The sequence below is a fragment of the Mauremys mutica genome, chromosome 6, assembly GCF_020497125.1.
Source record: "Mauremys mutica isolate MM-2020 ecotype Southern chromosome 6, ASM2049712v1, whole genome shotgun sequence".
Taxonomy (NCBI): Eukaryota; Metazoa; Chordata; order Testudines; family Geoemydidae; genus Mauremys; species Mauremys mutica.
The window spans coordinates 53,717,224-53,739,593 of NC_059077.1; the positions used below are offsets into that span (position 1 = coordinate 53,717,224).

Sequence of the window (22,370 nt, forward strand, 5' to 3'; positions counted from 1 at the left end):
ATGATGAGAGCGGTGGAAACAATTTAGCAACAGGCTGTGGCTGAGAGTGTGCAAAATGAGAAGGTCCAATTACCCCTTCCTATACTCTAAAGGGCAAATGCTTAGTGGAGCTCCCCTGGGGCTGTACAGTTTCCCATTGCTGCCGCTGCAGGGCAATGATCAAATCTTTGGATAGACAAAGAACCTACCACCGATGTCCCAATGAAAATAAAGTATAATTTTAAAACATAACTAACAAGAAATGAGTGAATGCATTTGATAAACCAGCCTAGTAACACACAATATTGGTAAGACCCACGATGGCTTGGGAATAGGAAAGTGGGTGGGGAGGATCTGCTCCTCAGGGAACAGGATGATTTCCATGAGGAGAAAATTGTATGTCAGTCCTCTTCCAGCCCCTGGAATAGGGGTGTGCCAGGGGATGAGAGAGAAGCAAGCTTTTAGCTATTCTAGGTGGGTGGGCAGACCTTTGGGGAACTTTGCAGCCAAGGTTACACCAAGGTCTGAATGACCTTGTACTTGCACTCCCCCGTCTATCTGTATCCATCTATTGTCTCTTGTCTTATACATAGTTTGTAAGCCCAGGAGGCAGGGATCATCTTTTTGTTCTGTTTGTACAGCAGCGAGCAAAATATGGCCGTAATCTATGATAGAGCAATACAAATAATAAATAATAAAAATACTGGGAGCACACTAGTTATTTCAATCCAGTTTTGTCCTCTCTACCCAGCTAAATGCAGAAATGGAACAACACACAATCAAAACCCTTGTGCAGATTCCCCCCCACCCCTAACATAGCTGCTATTGTCAATATTATTATCAGTTCTCATAATGACTGTCCATCGGTCCATACAATTTGCATTGTTTGGTAATTCCTTACCATCTGATTTAGGAATTTAGGAATATATTCCTCTAACACAGGAAAACATTATGTTTCCTATTTTGTTACCTCTAATTGTATTGACTTACATGTTTCCACTTCCACAAAACTGTTTAGCTCTTTGGTTTATATATCACATTATCTTATTTGTCCTGGAATTTCACCTGATCAACTCAGCAACTCCATTTTAATTAAACAAGCAAAACCACTTAAGACTATTACATGCTGATCTTCATATTTGCACTAATTTATAGTACTTTTGAGCTTAAAAAGTCTTGGACAGTTCAGGGAATAAGAGACCTGAAGCTTTACACTATGGGCTCTTCAAGTGTTTAAGGCCAGAGCTCTTGTTGGGTAACAGGGGTCAGATGGTCATGGTGAGGTGACTGGCCCTGACTGAGATAGCCAGCATGCTTTTGGGTTGTGAGAGATAAAGTGAGGGTCAGATATAGTGTGGAGTTTAGTGCCACAGTCAGCGCTAGAAACATCTAATTCTTGTACACTAGAGGCCAGAACTTCAAAGGAGCTCAGCACGCAAAATCAGGGCTGGATTTTCAGAAAAGTTCAGCTCCCATTCAGCCAGCATGCCAACTCTTCTGAAAATTGGGCCTTCAGTGTTGCATTGGGTATGTCTACACTGCAAAAAAAGACCTGAGGCAGCAAATCTCACAGCACACGTCAATTTAAACTGGGGCTCAGGCTGCTGGGGCTAAACATAGCAATGTAGATGTTCCTGCTCAGGCTGGAGCCTGGGCTCTGAAACCAAGGGAGGGGGTGGGTCTCAGAGCTCAGGCTCCAGCCTGAGTGAGAACTTCTACATTGCTAGTTTTAGCCCCACAGCCCAAGCCCCATGAGCCCAAGACAGTTGACCCAGTCTCTGAGACTTGCTGCTGTGTTTTTTCTTCGCAGTATACATGTATCGACAGGGAGCTGCTGGGTGCTTAGCTCTTCTGAAAATCTGTCCCTTATCTAAGTGCTTAAAAGAGAGATGAGCTCTTTTGAAAAGCTGGCCCCAATTGTCGTTGCTGAGCACTTGAAAATCTGGCCCACACCTCTTTTCAAAATTTGGTTTTAGGACTCAGATTTTCATCTGGATTTGGATTGCCCAATGCCCACTGGAAATTAATGCCTAGTTCCAGGGAATCAATTAAGCACATGCATACTTTAAAGCATGTGATTAGTTCATCCCCTCATCTTGGGCATTCACAGATGGACAGCCTCAATTTAGCCCTTTGTATGCAAATAAACTACATTTTCTTTTCGTATGAACTGCCCTTGAGTATTGAATCATGAGAAAGGGCAAAGAAGCTTATATAATAGGGGAAAACACATTATTGGAAAATATAACCCTTTTTGAAGATATTAAGGGGAAAATGTTTTGAATCTGGAGACAATATTTTGGTATTTATCCCCACTTTACTCCTTGAAAACCTTTTTAAAACATAGGGCAATTCATTTACTTCTTCAGCTGTTTTAAATCAATGACCTTTTGGGGAAAATATCACTACATATTTTAGAGAAAATATTTCAAGATAATAATTAACTCCAAATATAAATGACTATATAATAATAAAAAAAAACACCTTAATTTTTAGCTTCCCCCAAGGAAATTTTAGAAATATTGGTTACTATTTCTTTTTCATAAACAGTGATAAGTGGTATATTTGTTAAATTACATATTTCTTCTTACAGACATAACTGCTGCAGAAATGAAGAACACATGGTTTCAAATTCATGTTCAGAAAAACTGGTGACTGCATATTCGGAACACAAATCACACAATCCTAAATCTCCATCCTTTCTATGTTATTAAATTAGATCTTCTCAGAAAAGGGCAGCATGTGAGGTAAATTTGCAGTTCTGTGCAAGCAGTTGTAAATACAAAAACAGAGTTACTGACCCTGCCCTATCTCCTCTTATTTTGCTCTGATACTTTGAGTAACAGTTCCTGCTATTATCAGGGGACAAATCAGTTTGCAAAAAATGTGGACAATAACTGGAGTCTATGGCTTGAATACTTTAATTGGGGAATCATGCTGAAAGCTAATGGGCAAGAGGCACATTAACTCAATATTGCCAGGAGCTTCTGAGTGCTGCTTTGCTGCAAAATCTGTATTCCCAGCTCCAAGGGGTTAAATGCATTTCTTGCTTTTCTTCCTGGAGCAAACCCATAGCTGCATTCCAAGATCTAGGAGGCATCAACTATCTCTTTCAGTACTCAAGGGTAAGCATGAAATCCAGATGTTTGCTGATTTGCAACACTTCCTTATATTCTCTTTCTCTGAACAAAGATAATAAGAAGATATGTAACCAAAATATAAAGGATAAAATCCTAGCCTCACTAAGTGAATTGCAAAACTCTCATTGACTTCAGGATTTTACTCAATAACTCCATGTTACTGTTTGAGCATGGATTTTCTAAAGGAATATTTTTAATTGCTTGTCATAAAAATAAAAATGAAATTGATCATGCTTGTCTTTAAAATCCTACTTATAGAGAACTGCAGCTTGTATGACTCACTTAATTGTTCACTACTTGTGATCTTAGGGCTTTCTCTTTAGGAGAGATGTGAGGGTGTTCTCATTATTGACTCAGTCATTTATCCTTTCAATCTATCTTTTTATAAATACAAATATTGAGACACTATAAATTAGAGACAAGATAAGACAGAGAATAACTCAAAGATCATTCTGTTAACACTTCCACAACTGTTCAAAACCCAGTAAAGGGCCACATTTTCGCAAAGTTCAGGCTGAGGTCTACACAGAAAAATGGAGTTGGTTTCAGGCACCTGTTTACGTGATTGTACATCAGTTAACACTTTTGTGTGCAATTACTGTTAGCATGTGTTTCTGTTTTTTGTGTATGGACCACAGCCTTCACTCTTTGGTGTTTTTCTTAAAGCCCCAGCTCCTGGAGTCAGATGATAATGGGAAAATCTCAGCTGTCATTAAAAATATTTTTTAAAAGAAGTTTCTAGCCTGTTCTCCTGGTTGTGGAGAAAAGCTTGAAAATGTGACAAATAAAAGTTCAAGCCCCAGAAGGCAAATAAAAAAACTAACAATTATTTTATTTATTTTAAAATCTCATGGTTTTTAAGACAATCTCATGATTCTTGAATGCTTTAAGTTGTCAATATTGAAAAAGTAATGAATTATGGTGTAAAAAGGTCTTGAGATTAACCAAAGATCCACCATGCATCTCAGTAAGCGGATGGACTGTATACAGAACGACTGTAAACTCGAAACAAATATACGCAATTTGTTGGGGAAGAGTCCACATGGCTTTGTAATCATGCCTCACCAATCAATTAGAATTTTTTGAGGCTGTCAACAAGCATGTGGATAAGGGTGATTCAGTTGATATAGTGTAGGTGGATTTTCAAAAAGCCTTTGACAAGGTCCCTCACAAAAGGATCTTAAGCAAACTAAGTAGTAGTCATGGGATAAAAGGGAAGGTCCTCTCATGGATCAGTAACTGGTTAAAAGATAAGAAATAATAAATGGCCAGTTTTCACAATGGAGAGAAGTAAACAGTGAGGTCCCCATGGATCTGTACTGGGACCTGTACTGCTGAACATATTCCTTAATGATTTGGAAAAGGGAGTGAACAGTGAGGTGGCAAAGTTTACAGATGATACCAAATTTTTCAAGATTGCAGTCAGCTTTGGACTAAACTAAGAGTTACAAAGGGGTCTTACAAGACTCGGTGACTGAGCAACAAAATAGCAGATGAAATTCAACACTGATAAGTACAAAGCAATGCACTTTGAAAAAAATAATCCCAACTATAGATAGATAGATTCTAAATTACCACTCATTAAAGAGATCTTAGAATCATTGCGGATAGTGCTCTGAAAACTTCAGCTCAATGCAAAGGAGCAGTCAAAAAGGCTAACAGAATGCTAGGAACTATACAGAAAGGGATAGAAAACAAGACAGAAAAATACCATAATGCCATTACATAAATCCATGGTGCACTCGCACGTGAAATACTATGTCCAGTTCTGGTTGTCCCATCTAAAAAAGGAACTGGAAATGGTTCAGAGAAGGGCAACAAAGATGATCAAAAGGTATGAAATGACTTCCAGAAAGGAGAGATTAAAAAAGCTAGAGCTGTTCATTTTAGAAAAGAGACTATTAATGGGGAGGGACATGAGAAAGCTCTATAAAATAGTGACTGGAATGGAATGGAAAAAGTGAATAGAGAAATGGTATTCATCTTTCCCTACAATACAAAAAACCAAGGGTCACCCAATGAAATTAATAGGTAACGGGTTTAATACAAACAAGAGGGAATACTTTTTTTTTCACACTACACAAGCAACCTGTGGAACTAATTGCCTTGGGATGTTGTGATGGCCAAAAGTATAGCTGGGTTAAAAAAATAACTCGATTAGTCCATGGAGGACAAGTCTACCAATGGCTATTAGCCAAAATGGTCAGGGATGGAACCCTATGCTTGGGACAACCCTAAACCTCTGCCAGAGGAAGACAGAGAAGTTTCTCTCCAAAATTGCCCTGCTCTACATTGTCTCCCTGAAACTCTGGTACTGGCCATTGTTGGAGATAGGATACTGGATTAGATGGACCATTGGTATGGCCGTTCTTATGTTCTTTCTTTTAGACTGTAAACTCTATGGGGCAAGTACTGTTGTTTACAATACATTTATACAGCATGTACCCCAGAGAGGTTCCTATCTGATGGGAGCTTCTAGATATACTACAGTATAAATGGTTATGTTAATAATAATAATAATAATAATAATTTTTAATGCATTTCTTTATTTAACATATTCCATATTTATGGCCCAGGAAATATTTTCCCATTGACATTCACCAAAGCACATCTGTAGGGCAAGGATAAGAATTCATGTGTAATCCTTTAAATCTGTTTCCTTGAGCATTAGATTAGATTGTTTCAGTTTGGATTTTCACCAGAGCCTAAGGGAGGTAGGCGCCTTCAGAAATTCCAACCTGATTGTTTTTTCTCCTGCTCACAGGCTTATTTGGGCACATTGCTTCTTCTTCTTCTTCTTTTTTTTTTTTAAATAAATCTTTGTTTTCGTTGTATTTTTTTAAAAGGTGTTGTCCAGAAATCTTCCAGCCTGAGGACTCAGAAATTAAAAATAACTACTACACACATTTCTATTTGATATGAAATAGTAATAGAATGTATAATCCATTTGTACACAGTAGGACTAAGTGAAGTAAAATCATGACTAGGTGAAGTAAAATCAGTAGTGTAGCACTAGTGAGTTATGATATTGGCTGACAGAGAGATCCAAGACCCAATCTGGCAAAAACTGAGATGGCCTCTGGTATGCTGTACTTAATTTTTGGAAGAGGGGATTTTACCACATGCCTCCTTAAGTACTTCCTGCTTGACTGCCTGCCGATTCATAGATTAATATGGGATTGTTTTTTTTAAAAGTACCAGGAAAAGTTTTTCAGAAATGACTAGCGATTTCTGGGTGCCCAACCTGAGTGACCATAGAGGGGCTGGATTTATAGAAGAAAGCTCAGTACTATTTGAAAATCAGTCTCCATTAAAGTGTTTTTGACACCCCAAATTGCTAGTTACTTTTGAATTGTGTATCCCCTTTTCTTTTGATATTGGCTTTAAGAGGGAGAAAGTGAGGAAACAGTAATGAGAAAAACAAATTACAAAAAAAGAGAGAAGAAAAGAAACAGTTAAAATGGCATTTTTGTTGAAAATACTGCTAACCTTAACCCTTTGGAGAATCTCAGATTGGATTTAAAGGTTCAGGGTCAAATTCTGCTCCTATTTCATTATTATTTACAGTGGTGTAAACATGAAATAACTCTGTTGGCATCTGTGGACTTATTCCAGATTCATACCTGTGTAACAGAGCAGAACTTGTCCCACAATATTTTTCTAGTTATATTCAATGGAAAAATTAAAAACAACATAAAACTATGTGCTCCTTATATGAAGACCCAATACTGGTGTGAAATGCAAAATATAATCCAACTTTAGAGGTAGTGAAAACCAGGAACTCAAAACATATGGGCAAAGAAAGGCTGCCAAAATCAATTGTAGCACTAAGTTTTTAAGGAGCAGTCAACAATTATTTGAAATCTTTATCCTCTGTCAGGCTTTCAACAATGTTAAACCACTACACAAAATTATAGCTCAGATAATGCACAGCAATAAAAACACTTCGGTCTCATTATTAGTTTCTTGTCAAGTTCCCTGCAACTTAACTGGTTTATGTTTAAGGGTAAATGTGCTCCCTAAAAATTAAAACATTGCATACTTTACTATGTAAACAGGTAGCATGTCACTTGATTAAGCGGTTACTATGAAAGGTGTAACTCTAAAGGCATTTTACAACATACTGGTTTAGTCCCAAGAGTTCTTGTTATTTTCTTTCACTCAAAAATCTCTGGTTTAAGAGAACAGCACCAATGCCATTGATATATTTATAATTTAGCAGCTATACTAAATGAGAAGTTCACTCTAATTTTGCTGGCAGTTGCTACTCTCACAAAGAATCATAGAAGAATCATAGAGTCATAGAAGATTAGGGTTGGAAGAGACCTCAGGAGGTCATCTAGTCCAACCCCCTTCTCAAAGCAGGACCAATCCCAACTAAATCATCCCAGCCAGGGCTTTGTCAAGCCAGGCTTTAAAAACCTCTAAGGACGGAGATTCCACCACCTCCCATGACATGACATAAACTCAGGGCCGGTGCAACCCATTAGGTGACCTAGGTGGTCGCCTAGGGCGCTAGCATTTGGGGGGCGGCATTTTGGGTCCTTCGGCGGCGACCGTGGTGGCCGGATCTTCGGCCGCCCCAGTCGTAGTTGGCATTTAGGTGGAGGGTGCTGGGGCAGGGGCGCGCGGGGAGGGCCGCCTGCAGCAAGTAAGGGGGGGGGGCAGCACGCAGGGGAACTGCTCCCCGCCCCAGCTGACCTCTGCTCCGCCTTCTCCCCTGAGCACGCCACCCTGCTCTGCTTCTCCTGCCTCCCAGGCTTGTGGCGCCAAACAGCTGATTGGCGCCGCAAGCCTGGGAGGCGGGAGAATTGGAGCGGCGACGGCGTGCTTGGGGAGGAGGCGGAGCAGACATGAGCTGGGCCGGGGAGCTGCCACATGGCTTCCTGGGCCGGGGGGAGCTGCCGCAGGGAGGGCACCTCAGGGCGGAGGGGAGGAGCTGCTGCAGGGGAGGAGGGCACCTCAAGGTGGAGGGTGGCGTGGGGAGCTGCCACAGGGCTCGGGCGGGGGGGTCGCAAGGTGGAAGTTTCGCCTAGGACGTGAAACATCCTTGCACCCACCCTGCATAAACTGTCCCACTAGAGTTTGACTAAGAACAAATTTATTCTAAGAAACCTACGGTAATCTTGATTTTACTTTAAAAATACCACTATTGGTATTTAATTGTGTAGAATAATAAAAATGTAGTCAGCCTTCTTAAGTTTATGTCTTGGGTTGACTCACAAAGTAAAACTATGGATGATTTTAGGGTTATTACACATAACAATCCAAACCAACATAATAACATAGTTTTCAAAACATGGATGTAACTAACTTAAGTAGCTTTTTCCGTTTCCCATTTTCTAGTTATCATGTAATTTGTTAGAGTCATGCCAGAAACTTGTGCCCTTTTGTTGCCCATCAAAAATAGTTTCATTTTGTAGTGATTGAAATTAAACTTTTGAACAACTTAGCTCTTCTTCTTGGAGTGCATTATTTTGAATATAAGCTATTTTTGGATGGTGCAGAAAAAATGCAAATTCATAAAGTTCTAATTTGGCAAGAAATAGGAATCCTAACAAATTAAACCACATGATTGTGCCACCATCTAAGATGCCAAATGGAAAAAACACTGGGGTCTCTGTTTTGTCTGAAAAATGGTTAACAAAGAGAACTTTTGATGTTTATTCTTCTGTACCCTTATGAGAGAGAAGGCTCTCCAAAATAGTGGCATTGTTGAATGAAGCTACTGAGGCAGACGATTCAACCATATATGACCTCTCATCGTCCTTCAGCCCTATATCAAATCCCCCCTACTGCTTTGCATTTAAGACATGAGGAACACATATCTGAACTGGTGTTTTTGGCTCTTATTGCCAGATAAAGAACAAAGACTATTCATATAATTAAATATTTATGAGGTGTTTCTGGTAATGTCCCTCTTACACAGAATGAAATCAATTGACCAGCCCAAAGATACACTGCTTGAAAGCCAAGTGTGTAATAATAGAATAAGCAATCTATATTCTCAAAGGGTCATTCTGTCCTCTTTATTATACCTAACTTAAAAGAAAAATACACATTAAAAAAGCATGGTCCCTATACTTAGTGTGTTGAATGTGTCTTCTTTAGACAGTAAAATGTGTATAGATTTTAATGAGCACCAAGAATGACAAAGCCAACTATACATTTAGAACAGCAATCACTTTAGTAGACACAAACATTTTTCGAATGAAACACTGCCCTCCTTACTGCTTCCCAGCACCTTTGTAAGAATGAAAAGAAGAGGCAAACCAATGATGGTGCTACCATGACATGTCTTAACAGGCCAGTAGAGGGAGCTCATTAATAGGGCAATCAAACTTCCTCTCTGAGTTTCATTGCTGTGGTGCCTGAAGCTTCAATCATGTACATGGTCAAAAAAGGGTATGACATGAAACCATCAAACATCACCAAAATGAATCTTTTTTAGCTGCATTTATTCAAAATACCAACAGATAATAAGAAAATTGTAATTTTCTAGCATGGGTTTTGTGAGAATAGGAGAGACTAATGGCTAAGATCCATATGTTCATGTGTTCTGCATGCTGTAGTCATACGGTAATACAAAATGACCTCTCCAAGCTGCAGTGCCAGTTGAAAATGCCTACTTGGTCCACTGCTGTGCTGTTTCAATTTCAGAACATATCCAGCATGCAAAATCTGTGATATATTTGTATGTAACAACATGAAAAAGAAAAAAAGAAAAAGGAGTGGCCTGAGGCAAGTTGGGAGAAGTCAGGGGGGCAAAAACAAAATATTATATCTAGTACCCTGGGTAAGTACCCTAATGATATAGTGTAAGAGAGTAGAGCTTCAGAATATGTACCACCAAGTATTGCTACCACTGGTGTATGGTACACATGATAATGCAGCATCACTGTCCTGGTAGTATACTGCAGCATTTACTGAGCCCGGGAGAAGTTCCTACAACATAAAAGCAACATCACTCTGATATTGCAGTCCTTACCAGGCATAGCTCCAATTTAAATCAATTGGATCCAATATTTTTCTATGCCTGGATCTCCTAAAGTCTTTTGAAAATTCCTTGTCTGTTAATCTTTGATTCTATAAAGCAATTAAGTAAATGTTTCATTTACTCCCGTTTCATTGCAATTTTTGTAGCTCAAAATCAGTACAAATGGCAAGTGTTTAACTTAGTAGATGCTGAAGTGCTTTGTTGAATAGGGGTGGAGTTAAGCATATGATTAAAATGAAACATGTGCTTAAGGGCTTTGTTGAATCTAGGTCCTCATAAGAGACCAAGTCCTACAGTCTTTACTCAAGTTTATACTCACTGGGCAAAATCCTGGCCCATTGAAGTGAATGGCAAAACTCCCATTGATTTCAATAGGATTGGGATTTCACCCCTTGACTTCGAAGGGAGATTTGGCAGAATAAGGGCTGTGTGACTGGGCCTAAAGATTTTTACAGAAAAGCTTTAGGTTAAAAGGAAAAGCTTGAGGACACTTTGTACATGGAAATCTATTAAGGGAGTGGTATTCTCAATGGTGGCCTAATTTTGCTCCCATTGAAGTTGATGGTAGAACTCCCATTGACTTGGCAGAGCTGAGCTCTTTTGAAAGTCCTATTCTAAGCATACAGTTATTTTAAGACCAAGCCCATGGTACTGATCTGTTGTGGTGCATAATACAAAATAATATTACGCAACATAAAATTCTCTTCTCTTTACCTGCACTGGTGCCTGCACCGGTTGTGAGGTCCCCACCCATCAGACCACCTAGGGGTGCAAATAAAATAGTCAAAATGATAATGGCTAAAATAAACCACAAAGGTCAAGCATTTTAAACAATATTAACATGTTTACTCTCAGATGACCCGTTCCAATGTCCACTGAAGTTCCTGGACATCTTTTAACTGACTTCAGCGGGCGTTGGATCAAGCCCATAATCTTAAAACTGCAAAATGCCCTTTGTAAGGTTTTACAGCTAACAATATTTGTGTCACGATGTCATGCAAACACAAAAATATGTGGAGTAGCTGACACTTTATAGAAGCTGACACTTTCCAGAATTTTTTTCAAGCTGACATAGTCTAAGAAGCATCCTTTTATTTAAAAAAAATCAGACTTGGTCTGATGATACTGGATTATTTGAAAAAATAATTATTTCATTGTTAATTACATTAGAAAAGCCAAAGGTGATAATTCTGCATCAGGTTGGTGCCAGGCAATGACATATTGCAAGTAGCTCTATGAACACATTAATGGTAAAGAATGATTGTAACACATTTGTGTAACTGTTGATTATAATATTCTTGTTCCTTTTGCAGACATTCATTCTCTAGATTTATTTATTTACTTTTTTCCTCGGGCTGGAGACCTTGTATGGTTCTTTGAACTCTGAATGCTTAAGGCTGACGTTGCTTCAGCCAGACTGAGTGAATGATCCTAATCCCCATTTATCCTGCTCAGAGGTGACCCTGAATCATCACCAGCATGGAAAGCAACCTTTTGTTTATACACTTCAGCTTGGAGGTGGCCTACCATTTACCAATCAATGAGCTTATGAATACATACAGAATCACAAATCTTATATTTAGCCTCTTAACTGCTGTTTAAGTATTAGAGGCCTATTTTACTTTAGAAGATAAGGTTGTCCTGATCACACTTAATTTTTCAAGCTTATGAAAAACAGTGCAGTGGCTTTTTGCATGACACAAGTAGATCAGCTGCCTTTTTATGTAAGAGCAAACTGTCTGCCTTTCATCCTTTATTGATTTCCTTCATTCTTAAACAATACTCAGATGTTTCCAGAACATTATTTTCAGGGTTTTATTTTATTTTATATATCTGGGTTAGAAACCTCTTAGGCTTTTTCTTTGATTTTTTAACACAGCAATTTTGGGCAACCTGTTATGACTGGTAAAAGAAAATCCTGCTTTTCTGAGTACAGTTTAAAGTGACAGAAGATGCACTGGTATTCTGATAATAAAGAACATTGAAAGAAATGGGATTTAACAGAGCCTACCTGTGTTTCCTGCACTTGGAGGCCGATGTGTCACACCAGGAGACATGCTATTTCTCTGCAAAGAAGGGTGGGCCAGTGGCAAAAGGTTGGGGTTACCCAGCGAGCTGACTGGGTTACTGTATACCAAACTGTTGTGGTTGGACACTGGGATAGAAACTGGCATCTCAAAGTTGGGTGGTGGAACAGCCTGTACAAGCAAAAAAAGGGAAACAAAGACAAGAATAGTACAGAAGCACAACAGTCTTCAAGTACAGTTACTCTATATTTAGTTCAAATATTTTGTAACTGGTGGTTAAAACATTAAAAAAAAACCACCTTAACAATCAAGAGAAGAATTTAAGGCACTAAGAAAGGCTTTTACAAATGGCTTTACAAATCATGATTCAATATTCCTTTCCTGCAGCTTGTAAATCTTCTTTGTGAGTATTGGAAGGTTTTTTTTTTCACTTTGTTTAAAACAAAGCCCCTCTTCATTAGGCTTCATTTTCTTTCTCTTCCATTCAGTGAAGTCATAATTGTTCATTTGTGATATCTTAATCTGGTGTCACAGATGACTGTAAGATCAAAGGTACATGATTATGATGACTTCATTGCATGGAGAAAAATGAGAAGGGATGGAATGCTAGGGAGAAAGCTTTAGTTTCAGCATGCGTTGCTTTAGCAACCAGAATCATGTTAAAGGCACAAACAACTGAATTACTTTTTTTAAAAAGTTTTTCCTTAGTCTGGAATGGGCTTTAAAGAAACAAAGTGTTCCCCAAGGACATATCAAAGCATAGTGTAAAATATACATATCCAGGATCCTTAACTGACAGTTCTTTTTTTGTAGTGCCTTTTCATTATGCTTTTATCTTCATTTAAAAGTAACATCCATATATATATATATACACACACACACAGTTATTTTCATCCTGAAGGATCCCTTTAAATGTAGCAAATTGGGCCAAATTATGCCTCTTATGACTCTAAACAGCATGGAAGAAGGAGACAAGGTGCAGTGCCTGAGTGGCAGTGCCAAGAAGCATTTATTAGACATTTAAAAGGCACAATCTAGTGTTGCCAATTCTCATGATTTTCTCCCGAGTCTTGCTTGTTTTCTTGAACCCTAAGGTTCTGGAATTATGTGAATATGTGAGAATTCCAGCTTTTGTTTCTTAAAAAAATAACGAGTTTTCAGTCCTCTTGGTTGCAGAGAAAAACTTGAAAATGTGACCTGAGTGCACCCTAAAGGTTCAAAAACCAGAAGCAATTAAAAGGAACCCCAAACGTATTGTTTTTTTTTAAATCTCATGAATTTTGGTGAGGTCTGACTCAAGTTCTTGGAATGCTTGGGGCTGGTAATACAGACCTGGGACCTGGAGGCACTGTGATGAGAGATGTCCATAGTGCAACGATCCAGCTGTGCTGGACAGGGGATACATAGCCTTGCCCATGTCCCACCCATAAATGCATCCTCTGGGGCTGGCTATTCAGTTCTCCAGGCAGTGCTGGCTAAACACCCTGCTTTGTGTACTAGAGCAGCAGTCACATTATGGCTGCCTTACGCTCCCTTTGCCCTTGTCACACCTCTCAGGGGAAGTATAATTCAGCCCTAAATATACAGGAATCATTTTACTTACCACTGAATAATAGTGCACAGCAAGATTTCAATTCAGGGCAGGATGCAAAGGACATGTTATGAGTACCTCCATATTCCAGGTATAATTCAAGGTGTTAATTTTGTTCTCTAACACTGTCTGTGGCTAGGGTCCTGGCTTGAAAAAGACTGTCTCTCTCCCCTCATGCTGCCATGACAGCTGAGGGCAGCTGGGGTACTCGAGCTAACTGACCCCAGATTAAGAGTCTAGGGCCAGCTGGCAGAGCATTCTCAGTGGAGAGCCCTTGACTCTGGAACTAACTTGCTCTTTGCTACAACAGAGCTGAAGTCTGTTGTCCCTAATGGTCAATTTTCTGAAGAGTTTGTTCAGTGAGGTGGTTTAAGTCTGTGGGGAAGAGAAAACTATTTTGAGGAATATCCTTCTCCTTTTGTTTAGTGGACAAGAAGCAAAACTGTATGCTGTACTACATTCTGTATCTGGCCCCTGAATTGTATTAGATAGCTTGTATTCCATAAATAAAAAAGAGATACAATAAATATATACTGAAAACGATAATGGATAAATACATTAGAGTGCTTTGCATCACCTTTAGGGACAAGGCGCTTTCTCTGTGCAGCACCCTAACCTGAATTGTTATGTTAATAACCAAAACTTTGCCTACATGTCGAATTTTTCTGCAAAAGGAAGTTTTCAACACACACAACACGGATTAGCATTTTAGAGTGAGTTATGACTGTAGGCCCGATTCCTTGGAAACACATACATAGTAGATAATTCAAAACAGTATATAAGTAGGTAGATATGTTTAGAAACACAATGGGTGAAATTCATCCCTCCTGGCACAAAGCCAAAATAACAGCAATTTGCATGGGGAACTCCCTAAAATGGAATCCACCCTCCACAGCACAGAGGCAAGCCATTAGGCTGCAAGATTAGCCTCTCTTCAACAGCTATTTCAGCCTATGTGTCGCATTGATGGCTGCTGTCTTTCCAAAATGTTTTGGCCCACTGAATCCATGTCAAGGTGGATCCATTAGCTACACTTCCAGTCTACTTCTAATGAGTTGACTAGGAGCCCCCTATCCTGGCAGCATGTTTCGGAGGTGTGGCAATCCCCCTACAGGCTCAATCTGCCCACTTTTCCAGCTCTGTAGGGGCCAAGCAATGCTTTTGGGCTTGCATGTGCCCTCCCACAATTGAGAATTTTGCCCACTGAGTATGCAGAATGATCCTGTGTGCTTCACCTTTGCCATGATGCAGACAAAGCACAGGCTGCTGATCATGGCTATACAGCTAATGAGCAGTGTCCATTCCGCTTCCCCTTTTTTCCTTTCCTATCCCTTTAATCCCTATCTCTCCTCCCAATTAAAATAAACACCCAGTGAGAAATATGACTAACAACACTGTGCCAATTCTTCACCAGATTCATTTGCTTGTATCCTCATCTCCTGCACTTTGTCCATTTGTGTCTTTAGACTGCAAGCCCCTCAAGGCAGGGATTGTCTCTGTTCTGCACAATGGGTCCCCAATCCTGACTGCTGCTATTACTATGGCTACTATACTACTGTACAGACTAATTATCACTGAAACATATGAGCATTGCCAAAGCAATTATTAGGTCCTCTTTTGTCATTCTCTAAAGGCATTCTTAGATGAGCTGCAGAATTCATATCCCTCATTACTGGATGTACATGTTGCAGCTGCCTTAGCATGTTTTTATGTAGTTTGGATACTGTAGGGCTAGTTTACAGCACACTTTGCATGCAGTTTGGCTATGGTTAGGTTGTTTACTTGGTGCTTTTATATGCAGTTTGGCTATGTTAATGCTGGAATTTTGTTTTATTCCTTCTGCAGTCAAAATATATGGGACATAAAAATCAATAATGAGTTGGGTAAACTGTGTGGTCCTCCTGGGCATCAAGGCTGGCTGTATAATGCTACACTGCAGAACCAATAACAACCAGCTTCAAATTTGTTTCTCTGGTTCTGGCTGCCTAAAACTTCTGTTTACAGTCACAAATTTTCTTGGCTGGGTTGTGCCAGACCTGATACAGATCCCCACACCACTTCTGGAGGTGAAACAAGGATGCGAACATTGCATGGTATCATTATTTCAGCCTGAACTGATGTGCATCTGTGCGTATGATATATTGTAAACATGTGGGTGACTTTTTGCATATTGCTCTACTTTGCCCGGTCTTCTTTCCATAATCAAATTGTGTGTTAATTTGATGTGAAATTTCAAACAGGTGAAATCACACATTGAGCTAGAAATTATGGTCACAATTTCTTGTGCTAAATTTTGCTAATTTTTTTTGCCAGTTTCAACCAGGACTTACCACTACATACATTCAGAGAGAGAGAGATTCATAGCTGCTTTCTAGTGGACTATTTCTGTCCCATATGCTTTCAGCACTCTTCTAATAACTACAAATAAATATATAATTATCATCAGATGTTTTAGAATCATATAAATACGCATCCCTGAAATATTCTATGGAAATATTATTGGCCTTTTTCATTAAGAGGAAAAGCCAAGTTTCTTTTCATCTGCAGTATTTTTGTTTAATTACAAGTCCAGGAGCAGGCCTAACCTGTACCATACATTTTTCTAAGCCATGATTAAATGGTTTGACTTGTTTTTACTCCCCTTCCACCCATCCTCCCCTATTTTGCTCCTTTTCCCACCTTCCTGCTTGCCATTTGTAGGCCACTTCCTCAGCTGATAGAAATTTCTGGAGCTCCACTGAATTCACTGGAACTATGCTGATTTACACCAGCTGAAGATCTGGCCTCATATTTACAAATCTCTGTTATGGATTAGCTATGAACTCCATCAGGCCTATTAGACATTGGCTTTCACTGGGAGGGATGGCGCTTCCCACTGCACAAAGGAAGACTATCTGCTGCTATTTTGTTTCAGAGGATGTATCTCCTGCATGCTGGTCCTGCTCTGCAGACCAGTCTGGAGGGTGAGAATTGAATCATTTGTGGAGAGGGGGTGTCCCTCGTGTGCATAGAGGGAGCCATCCTTGGACTTGTAGGACTGCAACTGTGTCAGAGCTTTGTGTAGTGCGTGCACTGGAGGAGTGAGACTCCTTGAGGGTCTTCCTCCTGAGCATCCACATCAGGGCATGTCAGAATCCTGCCATATATATAATCATGGTAACACCTGCGATTCTATAGCACCTTTCCTCAGACCATCTCAAAGCCATTTCACAAAAACTAATAAACTGAACCTCACAACATCTTTGGGAGGTAGGTAAGTAATATTATATCTAACATGAAGTTTAGGAAACTGCAGCAGAAAGAAGTTTAGCCAAAGAAGTAGTCAATGGCTGAGCTGGGACTATAATGCAGGAGGAGAGCTGGTGGTAAATTTTTTCTTCAAAATTTTGATGAAAAAAATAGACAAAATTTTTGTGACACTTTTGTAAGAAAATATTGTCCTGTGTTTTTACCTGCTCTAGTGAGGATCTCTCTTGGTCACTGTTGCCTACGCTTGTAGAGAGTTAAAAAGCTGCCAGGATCGACACCCAGCCAAGAGTGAATTTTTTAGGATTTCAAAAAGTTTAGCAGTTAGAGATATAGTGCTTTGGAATAACAAAACCAAGTAGCACATGAGATCACAGCCTCTCAAGGAGCATGTGAAACTCAGTTCTGTACATGAGGAATGAATTACTTGAGGGATTTTGGTTTCTGGAATCAAATCCCATTTGATCAAGGCCTCTGTCACCTGGGGGTTTGATCAACTAGTATCCATCATCTGAAAGTGGAAAGGGACTGCAGTGGGCAGGATTTTTACCAGGTAAAGGACTAGAGATCTGAGTTAATAACTGACTCAATAAATTGAAGCCATCACTTTACCAAAAAGATCTGTGTCAAGTCTTTTAGCAAAATCATGGTAGCAGTTTCAAAGCTCTCTTGCTGACAAATAGAATTAGACAGAGGAGAGGAAATAGGAAGGTGGGGAAGGAGGGAAGGAAATATAAAGTGTATATGTATTCAATTAAATGTTTCATACACACTAAGCATTTTTAACAATGTGTTCTAAATGAATATTTGTTCAATTTAAAGCTATTCTGGTCTCTTGGATAAATATTTATTTTCTAAAGATTTGCCAAAACATGATTTTACCAGAGATACCAGAACAGCTCATTCAAGTTTTCCTTAACTCATATGAAAAACTCTTTATCCAAGAATTAGCTGAAACAATATTTAAGTTGTGAAAGAAGAATCAGAAAATTCTTAAGGACAAATGTCTCTCCAGTTTGGACATCAGCTTTTGCATGTGCAACGAATGCAAAAGAGGCCTATGTTTTGGGGGACATAAAAAGCTATTGGTATCCAGCCTTCCTATTTGCATGTACACATTTAGGTTTTGCACATGCAAGATGGCTGCATTCTCACTTTTGGAGGTGCAATCAACAGTATGTGCAAACACTGATGTGCAAATTCAGATGCTTGCTTGAAACTGGCTAAAAATGTGGCTGTACATTAAGTTATATACCCTTTTATTCTATTTATACAGCTTGCTTCTCTTTCTTATACAAGGTGTATTGGATTTAATCATGAATTTCTGAACTTTTGTCAGTTTGTATCACCAGTGTAATGTTATTAAGCAGTTACAATACTTACTTTTTTTCTGTATGTGTGTACAAACAAAATAGCACATGCAGAGTTATTTCTCTTACGTATCTGGCAAGGCATATGACTGACTGTTAGAAATTTTGACTTGGTTAAAACAAAATTTAGCTCATGTTAAAGCATTAAAAGAAATGCTGATGAGGTCAAAGCAAATCCTCTGATAAAGCTGTAAAATCACCCCAGCACACAAACATGTCTGAATCCTACCATTAGGCTCTCATGCAGGCTGTTTCTCTGCAGCGAGCAATTAGCTGTAACCCTTCAGTGCTGTAACTGAATTTAGCATTGAGGCTTAAGAACTGAAGTGACATGTACAAAATACATTAGCTACTATATATATAAGAATTTCAGTTCTACATCATTTTTTCTATATCACCACAGAAAGTATTCTGTGGGTTTGTTAGCCTATCCACAAAGAAAGATTTACATCGTTATTTTCTAGATATAATTTGGGCAAGTGGTGTGGTAAACAGTTCTGTAAATCAAGTGAATATAATGTATATATGTATATTTCACTTCCTTCCGTAGGTTTCACCTATAGGAGGTTTTGACTATGTGTCAAATGCAGAGAATTCAAGAGAAAAAATGTTTGTGATTTTTTTCTATTTGATTCTATGGGAGGGCCATTAAAGCCTGTTTCTAGCTTAAATGCTCTCAATAAGAATTCAGAACTGAAAGGGTTAAGGTATGTTACTGCAGCAGTTATCAGCAGACAGCCATCTAACCTTTGGTACTTACAGGTATTTTATGGCTCTTGATCATATTATCAAATTCTTCATTAATTTTTTTGTATTTTTCTTCAGTGCGTGGGGTGAGAGCGTAAGAGGAGTCAGGATCGGGGCTTTCACAGCCTTTGTTTTCTTTCTTGTTCAATGCCTGCCAGGTTCAGAGAAATATCAAAAAGTAAAAAAAAAATGAAAGGAGCTCAGAGTACTTACACACAATCTTTGCCTGCTGATCATTAGATCAATATCTTCATTAAGTTTCCTGTACTTGTCCTCAGACTCAGGGCTGTGACCTACTGAATCGTCTGCATCGGGGTCTGGACTGTCACAGCCATTAAGTCCTTTCTTTCTCAATGTCTGAAATACATAATTTGGAAAGTTCAAACCTTGACACAGGCTGCAAGAGAGATTCAGGGGTGTTACATTGCTGCAAACTGCCCCGTAGTTGGAGGCTGCTACATTTGCCATTAGTAAAGAAAGTGAATACAGATCCGCCAGGTCAACGCTATAGAGCGTGTGCCAGTGGCAAATGGGCAACCATTTTGACCTCTTCCTTCTGAAATCAGAATCAGTCAATAAACTATGGGAATAAGCAATCTGATAAAGTGTCTTGTGCTATAATACATACTTCCCACTGTAACTGATCATGTTTAAGATGTACAATGTGCAATTAGTTTCAACACATAACATATTTATGCATTTCAAATGTATGATTAGAGACATCGAAACAAGAGTTCATTTAAATTGGAGTATTGTAATGTTCCCCCCACCCCTCAAAAAAAAGGAACAGAAGGAAGAAATGCAAACATTGCACATGGATTTAAGAATCTGTGATCTTGACAGAAGAAGGAAGAGCATTTAATTAAATCCTTGATTTGAATTTGACATAAAGCATGACACTAATGGTGCCCTGCCACTCCTTACTCTTGATAGGACAAAGGAGAAGAGGACATTGCTTATGCTGCTCTGATTAAGAGCTTCTAGGCATCATGTTTGCTTTTTGTTGACTCTAATTACAGTGCCACTGATATGAAGTGTTGAAATTTAATATACAGGGAAATACGCTGTTAAAACAGATGCTGACTGAAAAGTCAAAACATATGAGTTTAAGGTTCAGCCGCTCCAGGCAACCTTCATAACTCTGAACATCATCAACGAGCTAAGTAATGGAGACAAAAAACATCAAACATTACACAACCAAGTCAGCAACTAACAATTTAGCATGAATGCCTTGCCTCAGATATTTTTTGTTAATTGGTTGACCTGGATGGATCATCAGGGAAGAGTCTCTTGCCAGATTAAATTGAAAATATGTCAGAACCAGATCCATATGAACTGCAAAAGCAAGAATACACAAAACCAGCCTTCATAGGTTTGCTCAGATTTTGCTTCAACAGTCCCTAGAGCAAAAGGTTTGCAAAAGTCTTCCATTTGGATACCCACAAACATTATCAGGCAGCAACTTGTGGTGCATTTTGCATTTAAACCTGTTCCTTGGGGGAGAGGGAGAGGCACCTGGTATTCTGATGTCGCTAATTGGCTGAGCTTGACCCATGTGATCAGGAGAGGACGCTCACTGCAGGAACAACTGTTTTCTTTGGTTTCTCAGAGTGCCTTCATCTCTGCTCCAGCTGGAACAGTCAGAATCCCCGAGGTCTTTTTGACTATGGCAGTGATCTGGTGCATTATTACCTTTTATATTACCCTCTGCTATTAGAATTGATCATTATTTTATATTTTGGTTCTCATAATAATTATATCCCAGTCTTAGAATCTCAGAGTTCTTGTATTGCATTTTAGCAGAGACCTACAGCCATTTCCAGCTCCATCAAACCAGCAACTTATCATTGACAAGAAGCTGAGCCATGCCAATGGGAAGGAAAAGGACTGACTAAAAACTGAAATGTTTGTTGTTTGCTGTGTTTACTATAAATAACTAGAGACATTAAGAGTGAAATTCTCCTTTCCGAGTGCAACAGTGAGTCTTGACTCGGCTCTTCATATAAAACAGGAATTCTCTATACATGTGCAATGAACTGGTGACGAGATCCACTATAAGGATCTTAGGATAGAATTTTTTGCACCACGGGTGAAATTCAGCTCTCTATGGACATTGCACAAAGCCTAAGTGAACAGATTTCGGGCCTGATTCAAAGCCCATATAAGTCATGAAAAGATTCCCATTGACTTCAAGTGACTTGGGATCAGGCTCTTTGTGCAAGTGGCAATGGGTGGGACAAGATTCCACCCTTAACAGACGAGCAGGCTTTGGGACTATAATCCAGCCCTCCCCAGCTAGAAAAATGTTCCCTACCCCTCTATGCCCCTGTAGCGGGGTTTCATGTGATCGGATGTGTGCTCAGACTAGTGTCCCCTCCCCAACTCATCCCCAATGCCCTCTGCATGCTGGCTTACTCAAAGCTGGCATGGTGCTCATGTCTATGGTGAGCAGAAATATTCTGCTTCCTTCCCATAGCCATCTCCAAATGCAAAAATACAGCGGGTAAGGGAAGAGTGGGGTCACTGGCATAAGGGGCCTTGCACCAGTCTTTGTCAAGGGAGTGGATTCCAGCCTAATATCATAATTTCAATTTTTTCATAATATAAAATAAAAAACATTTAGAAAAAACATTAACATTTGAAAGGAAGCACAGTGCATGAGGGTTACAGTAGCCATCACAACTGACTGAAAAGTGGTGGCCACAAATTTTCACTAACGCTCACTTGAAGCACAAGTTTTTGTATAATGGGTTGGACAAAGATCATCAAACTCTTCTTGCCTCTAGTCCCCACAAATTAAACTTTAGTCTTTTATAAATTAAGGGCTAAATCCTGCCCTGTGATGTGAAAGAACTAGATAGGATTGCAACCTACCCCACTAGGCTGGAGCTCTGGCTGACAGGGCCACCAGAGATCCATAGCCACAAGAAAGGTGTTTCTGATGGCTTGCAGTGTGTGAGGCAACAGCTGCAGGCAGCTACAGGCACATATATCAGGAGTGAGTAAGCTCATCTTCAGCATTCTGCACTGTGGTACTCCAGACAAACATAATGGTCCTGAGCATCTCTCCCATTGTCTCAAGCTCCCCAACACAATACATACTCTCTTTCCTGCTCTGATTCATTCTTTCTCTTCTCATCTCCAAAAATATACCATCTCTGTACACCTACCAGCCCACACCTTTCATGATCTCTGGACGGGGACTCACTTATCTTATTCCAATTCCTGCATCCCCCAACAAGCCTCCTAGTGCAGAGCTGTTCTAGATTCCAT

General features: G+C 39.4%; 1 protein-coding gene across 9 annotated transcripts in view; it reads right to left on the reverse strand.

Moving 5' to 3' along the window:
* MEF2C (myocyte enhancer factor 2C) overlaps window positions 1–22,370 on the reverse strand; it is a 137,961-nt gene that overhangs the window by 22,259 nt on the left and 93,332 nt on the right. For all 9 annotated transcript variants that reach the window (XM_045021463.1, XM_045021468.1, XM_045021462.1 and 6 more), the window contains 3 exons: window positions 19,311–19,454; window positions 12,128–12,314; window positions 10,831–10,878 (listed from right to left, as the gene is read on the reverse strand). In XM_045021463.1, the coding sequence (XP_044877398.1) occupies window positions 10,831–10,878; window positions 12,128–12,314; window positions 19,311–19,454 (379 nt within the window). The remainder of the gene's footprint in view (window positions 1–10,830; window positions 10,879–12,127; window positions 12,315–19,310; window positions 19,455–22,370) is intronic.